Source organism: Mastigoproctus giganteus, chromosome 13, assembly GCF_048544385.1.
Source record: "Mastigoproctus giganteus isolate SK-2022 chromosome 13, ASM4854438v1, whole genome shotgun sequence".
Taxonomy (NCBI): domain Eukaryota; kingdom Metazoa; phylum Arthropoda; class Arachnida; order Uropygi; family Thelyphonidae; genus Mastigoproctus; species Mastigoproctus giganteus.
In genome coordinates, this window is record NC_143587.1 from 67,254,317 (window position 1) to 67,273,526 (window position 19,210).

A 19,210-nucleotide genomic window follows, 5' to 3' on the forward strand; every position below is an offset into this window, starting at 1 on the left:
TTAAGACTTCTGAAATTCCAAAAGATGTAGCCGCACAACCACCTCTTCCATACATAAGAGTGACCTTGTGTATGGAAGAGACGGTTGACATGAAGAATAGACAAAGTAATTTGATTTCTGTGACAGAAAAAATTATATATAATCAATAAATGGGACATCTTAATGTGACTACCAAACTGGCAAATGCCACAAGCAAGAATTCTCAAAAATCCTTACTTGCAGTCCAAGCTTGTTTTGAACTTTACCAAATTCTCCACACAATGGCAAAAAAATTAATTATCCTAATGATCTATATATTGTGCTGCCTTTATCCACAAGGCACCTTGCACTACTTAGACAATGTCAACCTGAACTTATATCTCACTCAAGATAGCCTGATTGCCTTTCAAAGAGCTTTTGATAAGATCAATTGACTCCCACTCCTCTTCAAACCACCACATCTCTCCCAAAACATGCTTACTCACCATAATGAAATTCTTTATCCTCTGCTTTTGGGTGGCACCAAGTTTCTGTTAGTTCAATTATATTAGGCATTGATTGACCTATCAAAAACTCAAGTCTGCTTAATTTATTTACAACACTCCTGACAAACTATGTAGACAAAACTTTGAATTTTTTTTTAGCTTTTTGCAACCTTTATGTATTTCATATAGTTAGCCAAACTGGTTTTTCAGGTGGTATGTGACTAGTTGTTTCTGTACCTATGTCAATGTTTCTTTCTGCACATAAGGTAATTGAAAGTCAGACAAGTACTATTGAATGGTCTTTTTATAGGTAGATCTTGTATGGCCAAGCTGGTAAGTGAGGTAATCACAAAAGAACTAGGAAAAGAAAAGAGGAAAATGCTTTAATTAAATTTACAGAAATGCAAATGAACACAGCTGAACACGAAACATCTTGTGTATAAGTAGGATGGCAAATTCAGATTATTCATGAAATTTTCCCAGCTGTGCAAGCAGGATTGCTAGGAGTATGTGCAACAGTACGACCAGCAACATGCAGCTTTTTATAGTAGATATACAGGTAATCATCCTAGTACAGAAATAAATAGTCAGCATCTTGAATACAGTATTTAGATCTGGAAATCTCATTCCAATTGATGAATCAGACAGTATAACTGTCCTCAAACAATGTTGGCACCAATAATCCCACAACTAGAAATGGCACACTGCCACACACGTTTGTCATACAATAACCACCCAAAAAGTTCAATTTGGCCAACAAAATTCCAGGAAATGCACTCTTTGTTTATTAATGTATCGTTGCAGAGTTCAGCTAACATTTGGGAGAAAGCAGATATACACTGGAAGGGTAGAATCCATGGGATACCTAGATGCTGGCAATGCGACGCTGTCACCCCTCTCACCAGTGTACAAACACACCGCTTAACAGGTATATAGGCACACTGCATTCACATCAATGGTAATTCAATGTCAATATGGATAAACACTGTGAGTTAACTGACTTTGAAAGAGGGATGAAAGTGGGTGCCCGACACACAGGTCATCTTAGAGGTGGTACAGAAATTGCACCATCCCCGTTTGACAGTATCAAGAATGTATCTGGAATAACATCTCATCCTGGACAGTGCTGCGGGCGGAGAAAAGTGTTGGATGAACGTGGCCGTCGACATCTGTATCACTGTTTCAACCAATCAGGGAACGATAGTGGCACAAATCACCACAGACTTTAACGGGGGAAGTGCCAGAAACATCTGCACCAAGACCACCAGGCAATCATTAGTTACAATAGGTTATGGGGCCGCAGACCCAGAATCCCATTGCTAACACCACAACACAAGACTCCACCTCAACTGGGCGAAAGACCTTGGAGACTGATCCCCTAGTCTGGCAAGTCCCATTCCCAGTTATTTTGAGTGGATGGGAGAGTGGTATCTGGCAGAAACCACACGAAGATATGCACCCATCACGTCAACAAAAACCCTTCGGACAAGTGACATTCGGTAATGGTCTGGGACACATTAAAGTGGCACATGTTGAGACCTCTGGTATGCATATCTGAACTGTCCAGATTATATGTCCATCTTTGCAGCCCATCTGAATCCCCTCACAGTCATCATGCACACACAGGGTAATGGACTCTTCCAGCAGAACGATGCACCTCACCACAGAGACTAGAACGTGGTTCGAAGAGCATGCAGCAGATTTTACTGCCAAGGAATGGCCTCCTCGTTCGTGAACTCTGTGGAGTATCTTTGGGATGTTGTGAAAGGGTCCGTTCAAGCTTTCATCCTCCACCCAGGAATGCGATGGAATTACAGACAGTGATGCAGCAAGCACGGATGGAAATACCTGTGGAACGCTTTCGTTCATTTGTTATTTGGTTTTTAGAAGCATTAGCAACTAAAGCCATATTGCTCCGGGGATATGCGGTGGTCATGGGCTTGAACCCCAGTCTAATCAAGAAGCGTGTGCTACGCACGGCTGCTCCTGCCCACTGAGGCGCCCAAACGCTTTCGTGAACTAGTGGACTCAATGCCTCACTGTGTGACTGATTAGGTAGGTATCCCACGACATCTGTCCACTCAGTGTACATGTTAATGTGTCTTTACAGCTGTTCACAATATCTACCACAAAAAGCAAAAATTCTGAAGAAAATGCTCCTGCTTCTTAGTGAATGGTGGTGAGAGGGAATTCACAAGCATCACATTTCATGTTTTATCTTAAGATTACGTAACTAAACAACCTGCAATACAAAAAAAAAAAGTATCCCACATATGAGATGTGATCAAAAAGAAAAAAAAAAAAAAAAAACTCTACAGTGCAAATTTTAGTAAAATTTAAGTTAAAAAATGGAACTGTACATTGCAATTTTTAATGTATTGGGCAGCAGAAAAAGTTTCATAGATTTTAAATTACAAGCTTATGCCCATTAAGAAAAAAAGTAGAAACAAACGAGATTACCTTTCTGGATGTTATAATCTGATAATGTGCGGCCATCTTCAAGCTGTTTTCCAGCAAATATCAATCGCTGCTGATCAGGAGGAATACCTTTAATAAAAAAATAAAAAAAAAAAATTATTACACCTATTATAAGATTATAATGATAAATATACTCAATATAACTTAAAAGAATATTGCATAAAGGTAAGCCTCAATAGATACCTAAAAAGTTTCATCTCAAAACCGAAATAACAATACCAATTAAAAAGAATAAATTAACTCCTACAAAAAATGCAACCCTAAAATATATTAAGCTGTAATGCGTAATTATGATTTGAAAGGAAAATTTAGTCTGCAATAATATTGCTAGATATTGTTGCAGATTTTGAACTGCAACAATATTGCTGGATATATTTATCAAGTTTTCTGTATGTAAACACAAACAGTTAACATTGACACGAAATATCAAGGTTAAATGTTCCAGTCTAGCTTTAAGGTGATGATCCACAACACCAGGGACTGTATTATAACCTTGGGATGCCAAGACAGTTTTTCATGGTATGTTGTCCACTACCATTGCACTGATACAATCCTATTCCATAAGATTTCTACAATTCAAAGGAAGAATTAGAGGATGCTATAGTAGACATAACATTCGTGGCAGTATTTACACAATTTTTCCCAAAAGCTAATTCTATTAGGCCATCATGTAGAGTATTCTACTGTGGGCAAAAATGCAGAAGTCAATGGAGACATGCCTTGCAGTATCCATCAAAATTGCTTAAGAATTTTCATTAGTAATTCATTACACACTGTAATTTTGGGAATTCTGTTTGTTAGGTATATTGTACAACAAGTTAGACAAATTCAAAACTAACTGGTTAAGTTTATACAAGCAATCAACCCAGTATTAAAATTTTTGGGAATGTATTGAAAGCATTTTCCCTGCAAAAGAAAAGGCTACCAAAACTTATTATAAATACCGTTGAATCATTAAATGAAGAAGTGTACTTCCAAGTTATGGACAGCGTGCTTGGCATATCTAGTAAGTAATTACTAAAAACTGAATATTCCAATAATCACATAATAGCATAATTCATAAGACTAGTGAAATGCTTAATATATTAAAAAAAACCTGTTCCCTTTAAAGTGATTTCAAAATTAAACTGATTACAAATAAAAGGTGAAGAAATGGCATAATTTAAAGATGAAATATTTGATATCTACAAAAAGACTTGTGCATAAAAATATGCTGAACCATTCAGAATTTCATTTGGTCCTTGAGGTTGTAGCAGACATTCTCTCAGATATGCCAGACAAGCCAAATCCTCTGCTTGCTCCTCCACGATGGTGGGCCCATCAGGTTAGTAATCCTGGGTATAATTCCTATGCACAGGCACACTGTGGGTGACCACCAGGTGTGAACCAACATAAACAGGGGTCGAGACAAGGTGCCCACACCACACAATGCCATCCCTCTGTGTTGTCAGATGATGCATCAACTGGTGGAACCCAATGTTTAGTCCCCAGAGCTGAGTTCCGGTCAACCCTTCCCCATCTCTCCCATCATGCAGTATGACTGATGTCTTTTGAGGTTATGATGACACCACAGCAAGATCCAAATCTCCTTACATTTTGAGGGTACAGCTCTAAAACGGTGTTCGCAGGCTGGCCGCTAGTTAGTACACTGGACCGAACCTATTCGTAACTCTTTAGGAGGCTTCCGGATCAGTTGGTGTATAATCTTGCCACCTCTACTCTGCCAAATAGTGACAGGAGGAAGTCCAAGCAGTGTGTATGCAGGGGACATTGTCGAGGCCACATTATGTTAAGGATCTGGGTATATTCGGCAATGTGTACACCACATCAAAAAATTTCATTACTTCATACAGCATGCCCCCAACCCTTTCTTACTTTTGAATACACCATGAATTGTCAAACTAACAGAGCAAGCTATTTGCAAAAAGATCTAAACACCCCAAACACTTCCTACTTCATTTCACAATTATACCTGGTCTCATTTCTGACTCTTTATCAGTTGATTCAACCATTGCTCATCTCAGTTGCCCAAATTATTTGCTGTATGATTCCTTTCGCCTCAAAGGTGGTACTTGTGCATATGTCCATTCCGATATTCCCTGTCAGAGACTTGGTAATTTGCAATATCCTCTTTTAGATCTTCTCTGGCTTAAAATCTCTCACTCTCATTTTCTCAAATTCATCTGTTGTCTCTACCATTCTCCCAACTCCACTAATCACTTGGAGCTCTTTGACCTCCTCTCAACAGCCAACTTTCCTAACAGTGAGGTAATTTTCCTTGGCGATTTTAATGTTCACAACTCCACTGGCTGCCATTCTCTAGTCACACAGACACAGCTGGTGGAGATGCTGAGGCTTTTCCAATTACCAATGACCTCGCACAGATTGTTCATTTACCTACCAGAATACCAGACAATCCTAACCATAGAGCCAACACGTTTGAAGTGAGTGGTCCTCTAGGCACCCCAGATCACAACTTGGTGATTGTTTCTTCTCCAATGAAGTCTTTACCTCATGGCTATTCCCAACCTCGTGCTGTTTGGCATTACAAGAAAACAAAATGGGATGACATGCGAGATTTCTTTTCTTTGGTCGGATTACTGTTTCAAAACTTCTGATGTTGTCAAAGTTTGCTCAGATCATGTCAGTGAAATTATTCTTGTAGGAATGAAATCCTATATTCCACTCTCCACGTCAAATATCTCGCCCTTCATCTAAACCTTGGTTTTCCAATAAATGTGCTAAGGCTGTTCAAGAGAAGAATGTTGCGTATCGCAATTGGCTTGTTTCCAATTCTTCAGTTTCATTTTCTGCCTACGCCAAAGCTCACAACAATTGTAAAGCAGTTATTAATCAGTCCAAACTAGATTTTGAACAGGCTAAGAGTAGAAAACTTGCTTCTTGCCCAAAATGGTAGCCGAGTAGTCTGTTCTCTTGCCAAAGCGATCGGCCGTAACTTTTGTCCATCTCTGCTCCCACCCCATTTCACCTTCCAACTCATGTATTAATGATCTTGGTAAAACACCTCCCAACACGCTCCAATCAATGCCTCCTGTGGTTTCTATCAAAAGGATTTTGACAAATCTTGAAGCTCAGAAAGCTCCAGGTCGTGATGGTATTTCTCCACGTGTTCTCAAAACCTGTGCTGGTTCTGGATATGAGCAAATTTCCTTCTGCTAGAAAATTTGCTCATATCCAACCAATTCCTAAAAAGGGTGACAAATCTGCCCCATCGCAATTACTTCTACTTTTTCTGAAGTAAAAAGAGAAATCAATTAACCACCAACTCAAACTACCTAGAAACCTTCCACCTTATCAACAATCACCAGAATGGATTCAGTCAGTGTAGATCCAATGGTGTTATTCTAGCTTATGTCACCCATTTTATTGACAAATTCAATGGAAAAGTTTTGGTGAAACACAAACAGTTGCACTTGACATCTCAAAGGATTTCGATCATGTTTGGCATAAAGGTCTTCTAAAGAAGCTTCCATCTCATGGTTTGCAAACTGTTTTTGTAATTGGTTATCCAGTTTTCTCTCTGACCACTCACTGAGGGTGAATGTCTCTCTGTCTTCGAGCTTTTCCACTAATGCTGGTGTCCCCCAAGGTTCAGTTCTTTCCCCCACTCTTTTCCTCTTGTATATTAATGACCTTCTTCCACTGCATGGAAATCCTATCCATAGTTTTGCAGATGATAGCACAATGCATTCCACTTTCCAGTTTGAGAAACCTTGCCCTGCTCAATCAGCTTCAACTTCTCAAATATCTGCTACCAATTCCTTAAATGCCAATTTCAAGTGGGGCAGACAACTTAGTTGATTTCAATCCTTCTAAATCTCAGTCCTGCCTTATATCTCACAAAAAGGATTCTTCTTCTCCTATGTTTATCTTTGGTGACACTCTGATTTCTTGGGCAAGATGATACTGTATTTCCCCATGTATAAGATGCACCTTAATTGTGGGGCCCGAAATTTGAAAAAAAAAAAAAAAAAGTATTACATAAAGTTATCGAACTCAAGTTTTATTCATCATAAAATTCATACAACTCATCACTGTCCAAACTCCCATCCATTAACTTGTCCTCATCGGTGTCTGATGATGAATCACTGTCTTCATATACTGCCTCGTCCTCAGTTCCATCTATGGCATTTGAAATGCCACACTTCTTAAATGACTTGACAACGATCTATCTTATATTATCCCAGGATCCTTTCACCCAGGTACAAACTTCTCCTATAGTTGGTTTCTTCACTCTTCCTGCTGGTGTCAAATTGTCCACAGAAGACTTCATCCATTGGTTCCATTCGTCTCTCATGGCAGCTTTTAAGGGTTTGTTAATGCTGACATCAAGTGGTTGGAGCTAGGATGTCAAGCCTCCAGGTATGATGGCAAGTTTTGTTTTTTGCTCTGCAGCAATCTTCTTTGTGTTTTTTGTTATGTGTGCCCTAAACTGATCAAGCACCAATAGGGCAGGTTTGCACAAGAGCCCACTTGGTCTCCTGCTCCAAACTTTTTCAAACCAGATTTTCATCCCATCCTGACCCATCTAACCCTTGTCATGAACGTGGACAATCACTCCTCGAGGAATGTCTTCCTTTCGCATTGTTTTGCATTTTAAAATCAGCAGCTTGGTTCCGTCGGCACAAGCTAGAACTGTATAATGGCTCTCTTCATGTCCACTTGTCTTCACAGTTAGTTTTCACCCCCTTCTTATCAACAGTTCTGTTACTCGGGACATCAAATTGAAGGGGGACTTTGTCCATATTTGCAATCTGTCCCAACTCAAACTGATATGTGTCTTCCGACATTGAATGACAAAACGATGAAATTCAAGGACCTTTTGCTCATAGCTTTCAGGCAAGTCTGGTGCATGTACACATGCTTAGTCCATTCCGTTTCATGAACCTGAAGCCTCAATTGTGTCCTCCTTTGAAATCAGTAACTTCTTTTCATCAACAATTCTTCTTGCCTCATGCTGAACCATCTTTGTGGACACAGGAATTCCAATTGCCCTTTGCTCCTCAATCCATATCTTCAATTCCTTCTCTAAATCAGGCCATTTTGCTGACTTGCCTCTAATGGCCTTCTTTTGCTGTGGCATTTTCAGTAGGGTTTCTTGTTCCCATAGCCAGTCTCGGATTGTTTTCTCAGTTGGAGGAGGACCAAACTTACATTCAGCAGCAAGATTTCCATTCACTTTTGCAAACTGGATCACTTTTAACTTTAATTCAGCACTGCATGAAAATCTTTTCTAAGCCATTTCTGGGCAGAACGTGGCAAAACGTAACCTAATATACCAGTAACAAGTGCGAAACAATGAGCGTAAAGACAACAAGCGCGAAAAAGCGGGAAATGTAAGTAAAAAAAATCTACAACCACCGTATAAGAAGCACCCAGTTTTTAGACCCCAAATTTTTTTAAAAAAAGGTGCATTTTATACATGGGGAAATACGGTACATCTCTTTTGGGGATTACCCTGACTTCTAATCTCTCTCAGCACAAGCACATTATAAATATTGCTTCCTCTGCATCCAAAACACTTGATTTTCTATTTGGCTTGCGGCATTACTTTTCTTCCAAAAGCCACTCACTCTGTACAAAATTTGTACAGAGTGAGTGGCTTTTGGAAGAAAAGTAGTACTTTCCAATATTCCATGGTAGGGCGGATTTGCGATTTAATCGCAAATCCGCCCTACCATGGAATATTGTTCCCGCATCTGGGGCTTTCCTCCAAAATCTCCCAGACTCCTAGATTCCATTCAGAAGAGGGCAGTCAGGTTAATTAATGATTCATCTCTAACAGTCTCTCCATTCACTGCCTCATAGATGGTGTTCCTGCTGCATGCCTTTTCTACAGATACCTCCATGGGCACTGTGGATACAGTCACCTAGCCGATCGTTTCGAAGATAGTGGGCGGACAGGTACCCTGATAATGCAACATGCCATCACAGTTGCTGTGGTATCCACTGAAAATAAATAACAGTAGTCTTCTCTACCAGAGAAGCGTTATTTATTTGAAGTAGTGCAATACCAGCTATCTCGTTGTGAAGGCCCACAATATGAGATACAATTAAAACAATGCCTTTACAATACGTAGTTAAAATTTATGGGTAAACTATGGTGCATCTACACAGATATTATATAATAAATTTCTATGGATTTTACAAACGACAACTCCTCTTGCAATTTACAATCATCTTTGAAATAATGAATGTATGCTATTAGAAGGGTCTTGTTGTCAGTAACTGTGGATTCATCAATCTGAATAGAAAATTCTCATTTTTAGTTTGTCAATTAGCTGCTCTTCAATGTTCACTGACATCTCGTCAATTTGTCCTGAAATCGAATCTTTGTTCAATGGCAATGCTTTTAAAATACTGTAAGGATTTTGACGTTTCACTGTTGAAATCACAGTCTCTAATGTTGGTTGTATAAGTCTCAGCAACTGTATGAGCAACTAGTTTTTGCAATGATTTCTTAAGACACAATCATTCCACCCAACTTTATCAGGATGTTTCCTTTTTAAGTGACCCATGTCTTCATTGTTTCATAGCCCCCATTTGAAAAAGAACTATTACACATAAGGCACATGGGCTGTCTTGAGTCGAATGGGCTTTCAATAAAAACCATAAACTAGATCTTCATCCAGATACTATCAACACTTTCTTTTCAGCACCTGATATGATTGAGGATGGATCGAATTTTTTTATTATTATTATTTTTTTAGTCGTTATAGCGAATCAGCGTAAAGCAAACCGCGTTATAACGGGGGCCTGCTGTACTTCGTTTTGGCATAGTGAATAGTATTAATAAGCGGAATCAATTTGAAAAAAGAAAAGACAGCGAAAATGAAGAGCAGCACAACCACTCTTTGTAACGTCAGCATGGTAACTGCTTTATGTTATGCGAGTCAGTGAGATGCTCTCATCTGCCTGAACAAGCAAATGCATGCACAGTAGTACTGTATAGCTACACACATGGCTCCTTGAAATACAATAGTTTTGAATGTTTAGCATTTATTGCAATTAATGTTTGATAGAAAATTGGACCAATTAACCACAGTTCAGTTGCCTGGGGTTAACCATTGCAATTCGAGCTTGCAAAGCTGAAACTGAAGAATTCTGGTGAAATTCTGATCTAGCATTTGAAAAAAGTCAAGTAATACATAAACAGACGTAGAGGATATTGCTGCATAAAAAAAGTAATGAGATTTTATTTACGAACTTTTTTTTTTTTTTTAAATTATGATTCGATTTTCAAAAATTTACCATAGCAAGGGCAATAATGTAAAAATAAGAACATATTAATATTCAAAACATATGTATAGTTTATTTTTTTTTAATTTCAAAATTCCACAAGAATTCCATATGAGTGTGGTAAATCCACTGCTGAAAGGATTAATAATGCTACTAGATATTTTTGAAATACCAGAAATATTTAAGCTGAATTTTACTGCTAAAAAACTGACAGCAAAACTATTAACCTTCTTTATCTTGTATCTTTGCCTTCACATTTTCAATTGTGTCAGATGGTTCAACTTCTAGAGTGATGGTCTTTCCTGTTAATGTCTTCACAAAAATTTGCATTTTTAGATGCTTTATCTGCAAAGAAATAAACTCAAATGTTCAAGATGACTAAACATCATATTTATCATTAACAGTAAAGTAGTACTTTCTAAACCATGGTAATGTTGGAAAAAGAAGATAACCAAACCTGATCCATCTAAAGGAAACTAGTACAGTATGAGACTCTCACAAATCAATCATTCACAGAACCCTAATATTTTTAAAACAGCAATAATCAATCAGCTAAAAACAGTAATACATGTACACAAATTAAATTAAAAAAAAACTGATAAAACAATGAAATTTGCACAACCTCTAGGAACCCATTCCAGAGCTGCTACTCTGTCCTCCTCCCCAACAAAGGGAGAGGTTATACACTGATAAATGAGATGCCAGGGTGAAAGGAATTGGCAGCAATGGGTATCAGATTTTCCCACTGTCTGAAAAACAAATATACACATGGAGCAGTCCAACATTGGCAGATGTTTGAAATGCTCCGGTAACAGTACAAATTTGCTTGAAACAAGTCAGCAGAGTATACTGTTCCTGGCAGTCGTGTATACCAGAGTCTCATAATCTAATTCAGATAATAACACCAGTGCATAAGAGAAGGTGTAAGGCAAACCACACCTTCTCTTATGCGCTTTCTTCAATGCATAAGAGAAGAAGAAAGAGCTTGGAAGATGTTTACGCATCCCATGCACTTAGTTTGCATCTGACAAACGTGCTGAAAAAAATCCACTTATTAAATATGAACTCCAAGAATTTTGTCCAAACCTCACTTCGGGATCAAAATGGAGATTTCATTTGCAAAAAAAAATGTTCAAAAGGTCTTCTGGAAAGAAAGCCTGAAGCCATTAGCCACTTCCCAGGAAATAAGATAGCCAACAGGTTATACAGTTGTCACTCAATGATCCTCATTCATGTTGCATGATTGGGAAAATATGCTAAAGTCAATTTTTTTTTTTTTTTATTACATTTGTTTGGTAGTGTAATTACTTTGACAGAAAAAAAAAAAAAATCACTTAAAACCTAGGTGGAACCTACTCACACTTAAAAAAGAGACAGACTAAATAAAATATACACAGTAAAAGCTTGGATGGTCACTAGGCTGTCATAATGCCTTTTCCACATCAAAAACACACCAGGGAATTGCATTTGAGGATGCTATCATGGATAGAGGTTTTTGAAATTAAATGGTCTGGTGTGGACCTGTTTATTCAAGATCCACACTGCATCCCAAAGAGGTAATTTTCTCCCAAAAACATTCTTTCCAAGATTTTGGACAAGCAGTTAATTGAACTATAATAAGGCAATAATTGATAGAAATCCTTGGACCTTTCCTAGTTTAAGAAAAGTGAAGAAAACAAGAATTCACATTTTTTATGCCTTGTTCTGGGAGCCAGAAAACTGTCACTCAAGGAAGACTATTATACAGGATGAGCAGATGACTTATATGAGTGCTGTATAATAAAAAACGATCATATTTTACAAACAACCGTACTACTGGCTATTTCTAGCTGCGCTGCAGAATTTAAGACCAAACCAAACTGCATCACATAGCAACTGTGCAGTTGACTCTTGCACAGTGTGACCTTGGTGGTTGCCAAGTTTATGCCCATGTAACGATGGACATTACAAGCAAGGAACAGTATGCCACTCTCAAATTTTGTTTCCATCTAAAGAAAACATGAACTGAAGTGTATGAAACATTAAAAAGGCTTATGGTGAAATTATGCTTCCATATAGCACAGCTCACATGTGGTTTAGAATTTTTAAAGATGGACATGATTCAATCACAAAAATTGGAGGTCAGCAGCTCTAACTACAGAAACCACAAACACTGCTTCCGTAATTGTGAGATTATTGTATAACAGTAAGGCAACTGATAGATGTTAAGAATATTGGTAGGAAGCATGCAGAGAATTTACAATGACCATTTGCATATGACACGTGTTAGTGCATGCTGTGTTCTGACTCACACCTGAGCAACAGCAAGCTTGCAGTGAAGTGTCAGGAGCTTCAACAGATGGTTACTGAAGATGGTGCAATTCTGCACAAGGTTGTAATGGCAGATAAGACATGGATTCATCATTTTGACCCAGAGCAACAAAGCTCTGTTCAGAAGTCTACATTATCGCCAACACTGAAAAAGCAAAAGTTGTGGCTTATGCAGGGAAAGTTATGGTCATCTCTTTTTGTGACATTCAAGGAATAGTTAACAAGCATGTTGTGCCATGTCATGACTATCACAGGACCTTACAACAGAAGAGTACTGCACACAGGTAAGTGGAAGCTGCATCACAATGCAAAACATCACGTTGCTCATAATGGCATCACTTACTTAACCAGCATTAATGTCAAATGTGTTCTTCATAACACCCTACAGCCCTCCCCTAGCATCCTGTGAACTTTTTTTTTTATTTCCAAAGTTAAAGAGAGATCTGCAAGGAAAATGGTTCCAGTCATCAGAAGTTGTAGGCATTGGAAGCAATTCTCAACTGCACATCAAAAAATGGTTTCCACCATGTTTTTGAAGAATGTCAGAAATGTTGGAGTAAGTACATTTTGAAAAAAAAATATCGAACAGTCCTTGTATTTTCATGAAGTGTGTTCGTTCATTTCACAATGGATGTCACATAGTCCAACAGCCTGGGAAAGAGAAAGAATTACCAATTGTATGACCAAAACCCAATGCTGCTTTTCAGTTTTGTTTCAGGACAAGAATTCTGGGAGAATGATATTGTTGCAGAATTGTTAGCAAATGTTTTGGCTAGGATGACTGGTAGACTAATCTTGTCAATGCAATTTAACCAGCAGGTATCTATGGAGCCTCAATGTTCCTCCAGAAAGATCGTACACTGAATGACAGACTGGCTAAAAGACAGGTGACAGAGGGTTGTCATAAATAGTGTCTTCAGGGTGGATGAGAGTAACAAGTGATGGTTTCTCAGGGATCAGTGTTGGATCCCCTCTATTTTCATACTGATGCAGTTAGTTGTCAGTTTTCTGATTACTTGAAGGCAGGAAGGGTGGTTGACAATCCCAGCTAGAACATGTTTCTTCAAAAGGACCAGGATCGGTTGCCTATATGGTCTAAAAAAATGGCAACTATGGTTTAATGCCTCTAAAATGTAAGGTTATGAATTCAGAGAACAGAAATCCTGGAATCAGCTAGGGAGAGTTGAAATAAGTGGTTCAATATTCAGTCCGACATGAAATTTTCCATGCAGTGTAAACAGGCAGCTAGAAAAGCAGTGTCATTATCCCTCATTACACGGCAACAGTTCGACTGCATTTGGAATATTGTATTCAAGTATTCAAGACCACACTTGAAAAAACCTTCTGGAGAGGGCTCAGAGAAGGGAAACCAGTTGGGGATGAGTGCAAAGAAATGCACATGTGAAGAATAGCTTAAAGGGTGTGAACTGCTTGTTTGTTAGTTATTTGGTTTTTAGGAGCATTAGCAACTAAGGCCATATTGCTCTGGGATATGCGGTGGTCATTCCCTGACCTATCCGCATCCTCCATATTTGGTGGTCACGGGCTCGAACCCCGGTCTAATCAAGAAGCGTGTGCTATGCACTGCTGCTCCTGCCCACCCGGCTACGGAGGCACCGGTGTAGACTGAAAAGTTTGAAACTAGACACCCAAGCAGAGATTAATTCAGGTGTATTAGTCACTAAAGAAATTGAGCAAAATCAATGAAGGCCTGTTCTGTTCTCCCTTGCAAGTGAGACAAAATCCAAATGGCACAAACATAAAATTAAGAATAACAAAAGACTGGATCTCATGAAGTTCACTTATTTTAGGCCTGACATAGCCGAGTGGTCAGGAGCGAGAGCGCACAGCACGCGTCCCTTGAGTGGACTGGGGTTCAAGCCTGTGACTACTAAACACGATAAATATTTCTATTGACGATTTATTGTAAATTTTACTGACGTAGTTGTCGTCCCGGAGTATAAACAGAAAATTTATTTATTTACAGGTAGTGAATTGTCAAACACTGGAATAAATTGCCTCTAAATGTGATAGGAACAGTGAGTCTGGCTAAACTCGAACCCGAATTGGGTGGTTACCATGTAGGAATAGCACGAATATGATGCTTTATTTTATTTTATTTTTGACTGATGCAGAAAAATTCCACTTCCTTGCATCATTTGGTCTTGCTAATACTGAACTTTAAACCAGCGCTTCCCAAACTGTGTTCTGCGGGACACTACTCTTCCATGAGATAGATGTAAACTGTTCCGAGTAAAAACGTAATTAATAATTAAAAAAATAAAATTTGCATATTTGTAGCATACACCACTTTTGTATCACTATAATTTTTAACATTTTTTTTCAGTTATTAATATACTGGGTTAGACTAATAATCAAATAGACTGTAGAACATATTTTGGCGGGCTTTTGCATAGAGAAGTATGCGTAGAGGTAATAAGATCTACGAAAAAGGTAGTGATCTAATATGCCATTCACATGCAATTTAGCTGGAGCACATGGGTTAAAGGAGAGAGGGAAGCGAACCGATATATTAAATTCACTTCCTCGTATAAATTTTTTTGATAATTATCAGTATTTCAAAACATTATTATTAAAATAAATGATCATGGATTTGTTGTTGAAAAAGGGAACTTTAAAACGAGAAGCAAGTACTCCTAGTAGTGCAACTGCAGTTGATGAAAAAATCAAACACAATATTATCACATAAACAATCACAGCCTTTTGTTTCCCAAAAATCCAAAGTGAAAAAACAGGAACAAACTAATAAAAGATCAAAATGAAAGTATGACGACAGTTATTTGAATTTCAGCTTTACATTGTTGGAAATAAAGATGCCCCTGATGCATAGTGTGTCATACGTAATAAAATATTAGCAAACAGTTCTTTGGCTCCAGTTAAACTTGTATTTCGTAAATATATTGTGGGATAAAGAATGTTCAGTGACTAAAAAAGTTTGGGAAACGCTGCTCTAAATAGTGCATGCATACAACAAGATGAGAAATTATAGTCATGCTGAAGCTATTTGTTTTGTCACAGATCACATTTAATATTGGTCATCCAACTGAAACCCTAAGACAGCAATCTTGTGTTTTAACATAGGCCAGTTTCGTATTTATTTTGACACGCGACACCACTATAATCATCTTTTACATAAATAAATAAATTTTCTGTTGGTCAGACATTGTGTATCATATCATGCTTTGCAATATATAGACTGATCTGAAGGAAAAATAAAATAATTAAAACAAAAGTCTTCAAATATCACATCATTGCACTAAATCAGTACACTGTAGAATCTACAAATAAATCCAAAGAAATGCAGTTTGGAAACTTATGATTTGATGTAGCTATCCATAACAATAAAAATAACACTGCAGTTACAATCCATATTTTTTGCATTTGTAAGAACTATGGATTATAGCAATTTTCCAGTTCTCTTTGAAAAAGGTTTCTAAACAAAAATCCGTACACAGAAATAAAACAAATCCTTCTTGATTCCAAATTTTCTCTCAGTTTCCATTTTACACCCATATGTTTTCTATGCTCTGAATGTGAATATCAGAATTCTGTGGATCAAAGTTTGCTTGGTGAATTATGATAGTGCCAGTATATTCTGTTCATTATCTAATCTATATACACAGTTCATTGCAAGCTGGAATCAGAAAAACAATTTCTAATAAGACTGATATTGTGCCAACCATCTCACAATCAATCCATATTTTCTGTTTTCACGCAACAGAGTTGAACGAAATCCTTCACTTTTCTACCCGATCTGATTTGTGACTAGTAGCAAATGTTTCTAAACTTCCTTAATTGAGCACAATTTCTTTAGCTGTAATAGAATAGAATCTTTAATTGTAGTATGGCCTACATACAATTATTCCCTTCACAGCATGGTGGTGTCTGGGGTTTACAATACATATTTACATTATACAGACAACAGATACAAATGAGAAATACATACATGCTACATAATACACATGCATCAATGCATACCTGTTACAATATACATAGACTATTGTAAGCAAAAGCACAGATCTAAGTGTTTAGTAAAGATTCCCTTTGTATTTTTTTGTTCTTGACCACTTCTTGGAGGTCACCATCGATCACTTGCAGCAACTGCTTTGAAAGGAATCTGCCAGTAAGCACTAGCAGCTATGATCTGTTAGTAGCTGTGCTGAAGACCAGAGATAAGGGGAGGAATGTGCCAAGAGCAGCGATCCCAGAAATTCTGCTCTGTAATTGTTCGAGTGGCCATCTTGATTGTGAATAGCAACCTTCTTTCTCCTATGTAAGATCGAAACCTGTAACTTTAACTTCCCTCTATGACAACCACCGATTAGGCGTAATAATAATGACAAACATTAAACTACGATTAAGAAATATAAGCATCCTTTATTTGCAGATACACTTTTATGTCAAAATTTCTGGTAACTTAGTTTTTATTATTTTTATACTAATTTATAATCGATACTATATTATTGTGGATAATTGCATCATACCTTAAACTGCAACACACTACATTTCTCTGCATTTACACAGATTCTATGTCTTGCTTTAGCACAATCATGTGATATTTGAAGATAATTTCAAATGCACTCATCTCCACAAGGCATTTCTGAACTGCTAGATTGCCTAAGGATCAAATCGAGGTCTTAAGTGTTCTGTAGTGTACAGTATTTATATAAAGTTTCATAACACTGAACATATAAGAACTGTTTAACAATTATAATCCTTGCTTTTCTTAACCATGCTTTGACAGATTGTAGTTATGTGCCATTTTGGAAAGTAGAACATCAGCAAAATCAGTGTTGTTTAATTCCTCATTTTACCACATTAAGCTCACGGTATGACATGTATGAATTAAGTTTATGAAGCAAATAGACTGGAACTTTAAAACATCTGTACTCCACGTTGTACATAAATTACCTATGAATTTCTTTATGCAAAAGACAATACAAGTTTATTCTCTCGGTAAGAAACAAATATGCTTCAATAAAATTACAGCAGATATTTATTCACATAAGAAAAGTCACTTGCAGTGGGATCATATATATATATATTTTTAAAGTTCTAATGGCAGTAGACTGTAAAGTGAATTCATCAAAACTCAAAAGTGGTGCTTTTCAATTTCTATACGTAACGCCAAAATAAAAAAGTGCAAACATTCATATTTGTCAGTGGCAGCTGCTATACAAAATACATGGGTGGGTATTGGTTTCAACAGAATTCGATACAGATTTATCAAAAATTTTAATGAAGAAAACTGAACAATTTATCTGGAATGATACTTTTGATTTAACGTTGAGTACAGAGTAGTTTTAAAGCACAGAGCTAAAACAGATGGAGAGTTAAAATACCTCTTTAACCTCAGAAGATCCATCATTTAACTAAGGGTGCAGAAAGAAATGAAATTAATTATAAGAGTATAATTCAAAAAAGTGAAGGCCATTACATTAAAAATTAGACCAGTAACTTGCAATCTTCGCAGGCTTTGAAAGCTCTAAACACCGTTATTAACCATCAGTAAAATGGAATACTCATAATACAAATCTGTATTTACATAACACAAGTTCTGATTCAAGTGAATGTCACTAACATATGACCAGTACGAACATGTATCTGACTGAAAATATTACACAAAGGAAACTAGAAAATATCAATTCTAGTTTATATTGTATAAGGGCTACGCAGAAATGGAAGTGGTCTAACTTAAAAATGAGTTTTGCATAACAAAACGATTGCAGCATATGGCTTGCTCTCGAAATCGTAAAAGCAAAAACACATTTTCAATGTGGCTTTCCCAAGAGGATTGAGTAATACATGATACTGCCAAACCCTATACGCTTAATGTTCTTGTAATCAACTTGGCGAATTCGATAAGATTCAGATTTAAACAGTATTACAAAATCCTGTGACAGATCTCAATTCTATCTCAACCTGGAAATATTCACGATTTCCATTTAAAATGAAATATTTCTTTGTAGCTCAGTTCGAATAGATTTTGAGCAATGCTGTCCTTTTCATCCAAACATTTCTACTTTAGGAAGTAAAAGCAAGCATCCATCCAAAATATAGTATTGCACATTTATTCGGAATTCAGCCCACGCTTGCTGAAATTCACGAAGTAAAAATCGTAAGAATTTTAATAAGCACAATAGCCCACTTCACCATAGCACTTTAGAACATAAAAGTTCGCAAGCGTTTTGTACCACTGTTTCCATCCGTTACATTAACTCAAATTATTCCAAATATAAAGTATATATTATTCGGTTATACAATGAATGAAATATGCTAACGTCAATTAAATTTAAATCGAAAATTAAAAGAAACAATAAATTAGCTAAAATCTCTTACCAGCCGAAACTAAAAAGAAATAGAAAATGTCGACACACACGTCCACCACTCGACCTAAACTGAACAAAGCTACTACGGGGTTTCACTCTGTGAAAGCAGGATCATATTCTGTTATAGTTTGATTTTTAGATGGTAGAGGGCACTGTGTGCAACATTGGTACTTCGGTCAATTTGAACAAAGCGCAGCATCGTAATAAACACTGCCTCAGCCTATACAACAATCGACAATATAGACATTGAATTTTTATCGACTCTTTAACTGTCCATAAAATAATTAAGATACTAAGTTAAAGGGAGTGCGATTTTTTTTGTGTGACGCAAAGAATTTAGGACGTTTT

General features: G+C 37.2%; 1 protein-coding gene across 1 annotated transcript in view; it reads right to left on the bottom strand.

The window, feature by feature from the left end:
* The window catches only part of RpL40 (ribosomal protein L40), a 30,747-nt gene extending 11,775 nt beyond the window's left edge, over nucleotides 1-18,972 (bottom strand). Inside the window, exons 1-3 of the mRNA XM_090387849.1 lie at nucleotides 18,873-18,972; nucleotides 10,430-10,547; nucleotides 2,925-3,011 (exon numbers count right to left, since the gene is read on the bottom strand). Coding sequence (XP_090243975.1) covers nucleotides 2,925-3,011; nucleotides 10,430-10,532 — 190 coding nt within the window. The 5' untranslated portion in view covers nucleotides 10,533-10,547; nucleotides 18,873-18,972. The remainder of the gene's footprint in view (nucleotides 1-2,924; nucleotides 3,012-10,429; nucleotides 10,548-18,872) is intronic.
* Between the last annotated feature and the right edge of the window lie 238 nt (nucleotides 18,973-19,210).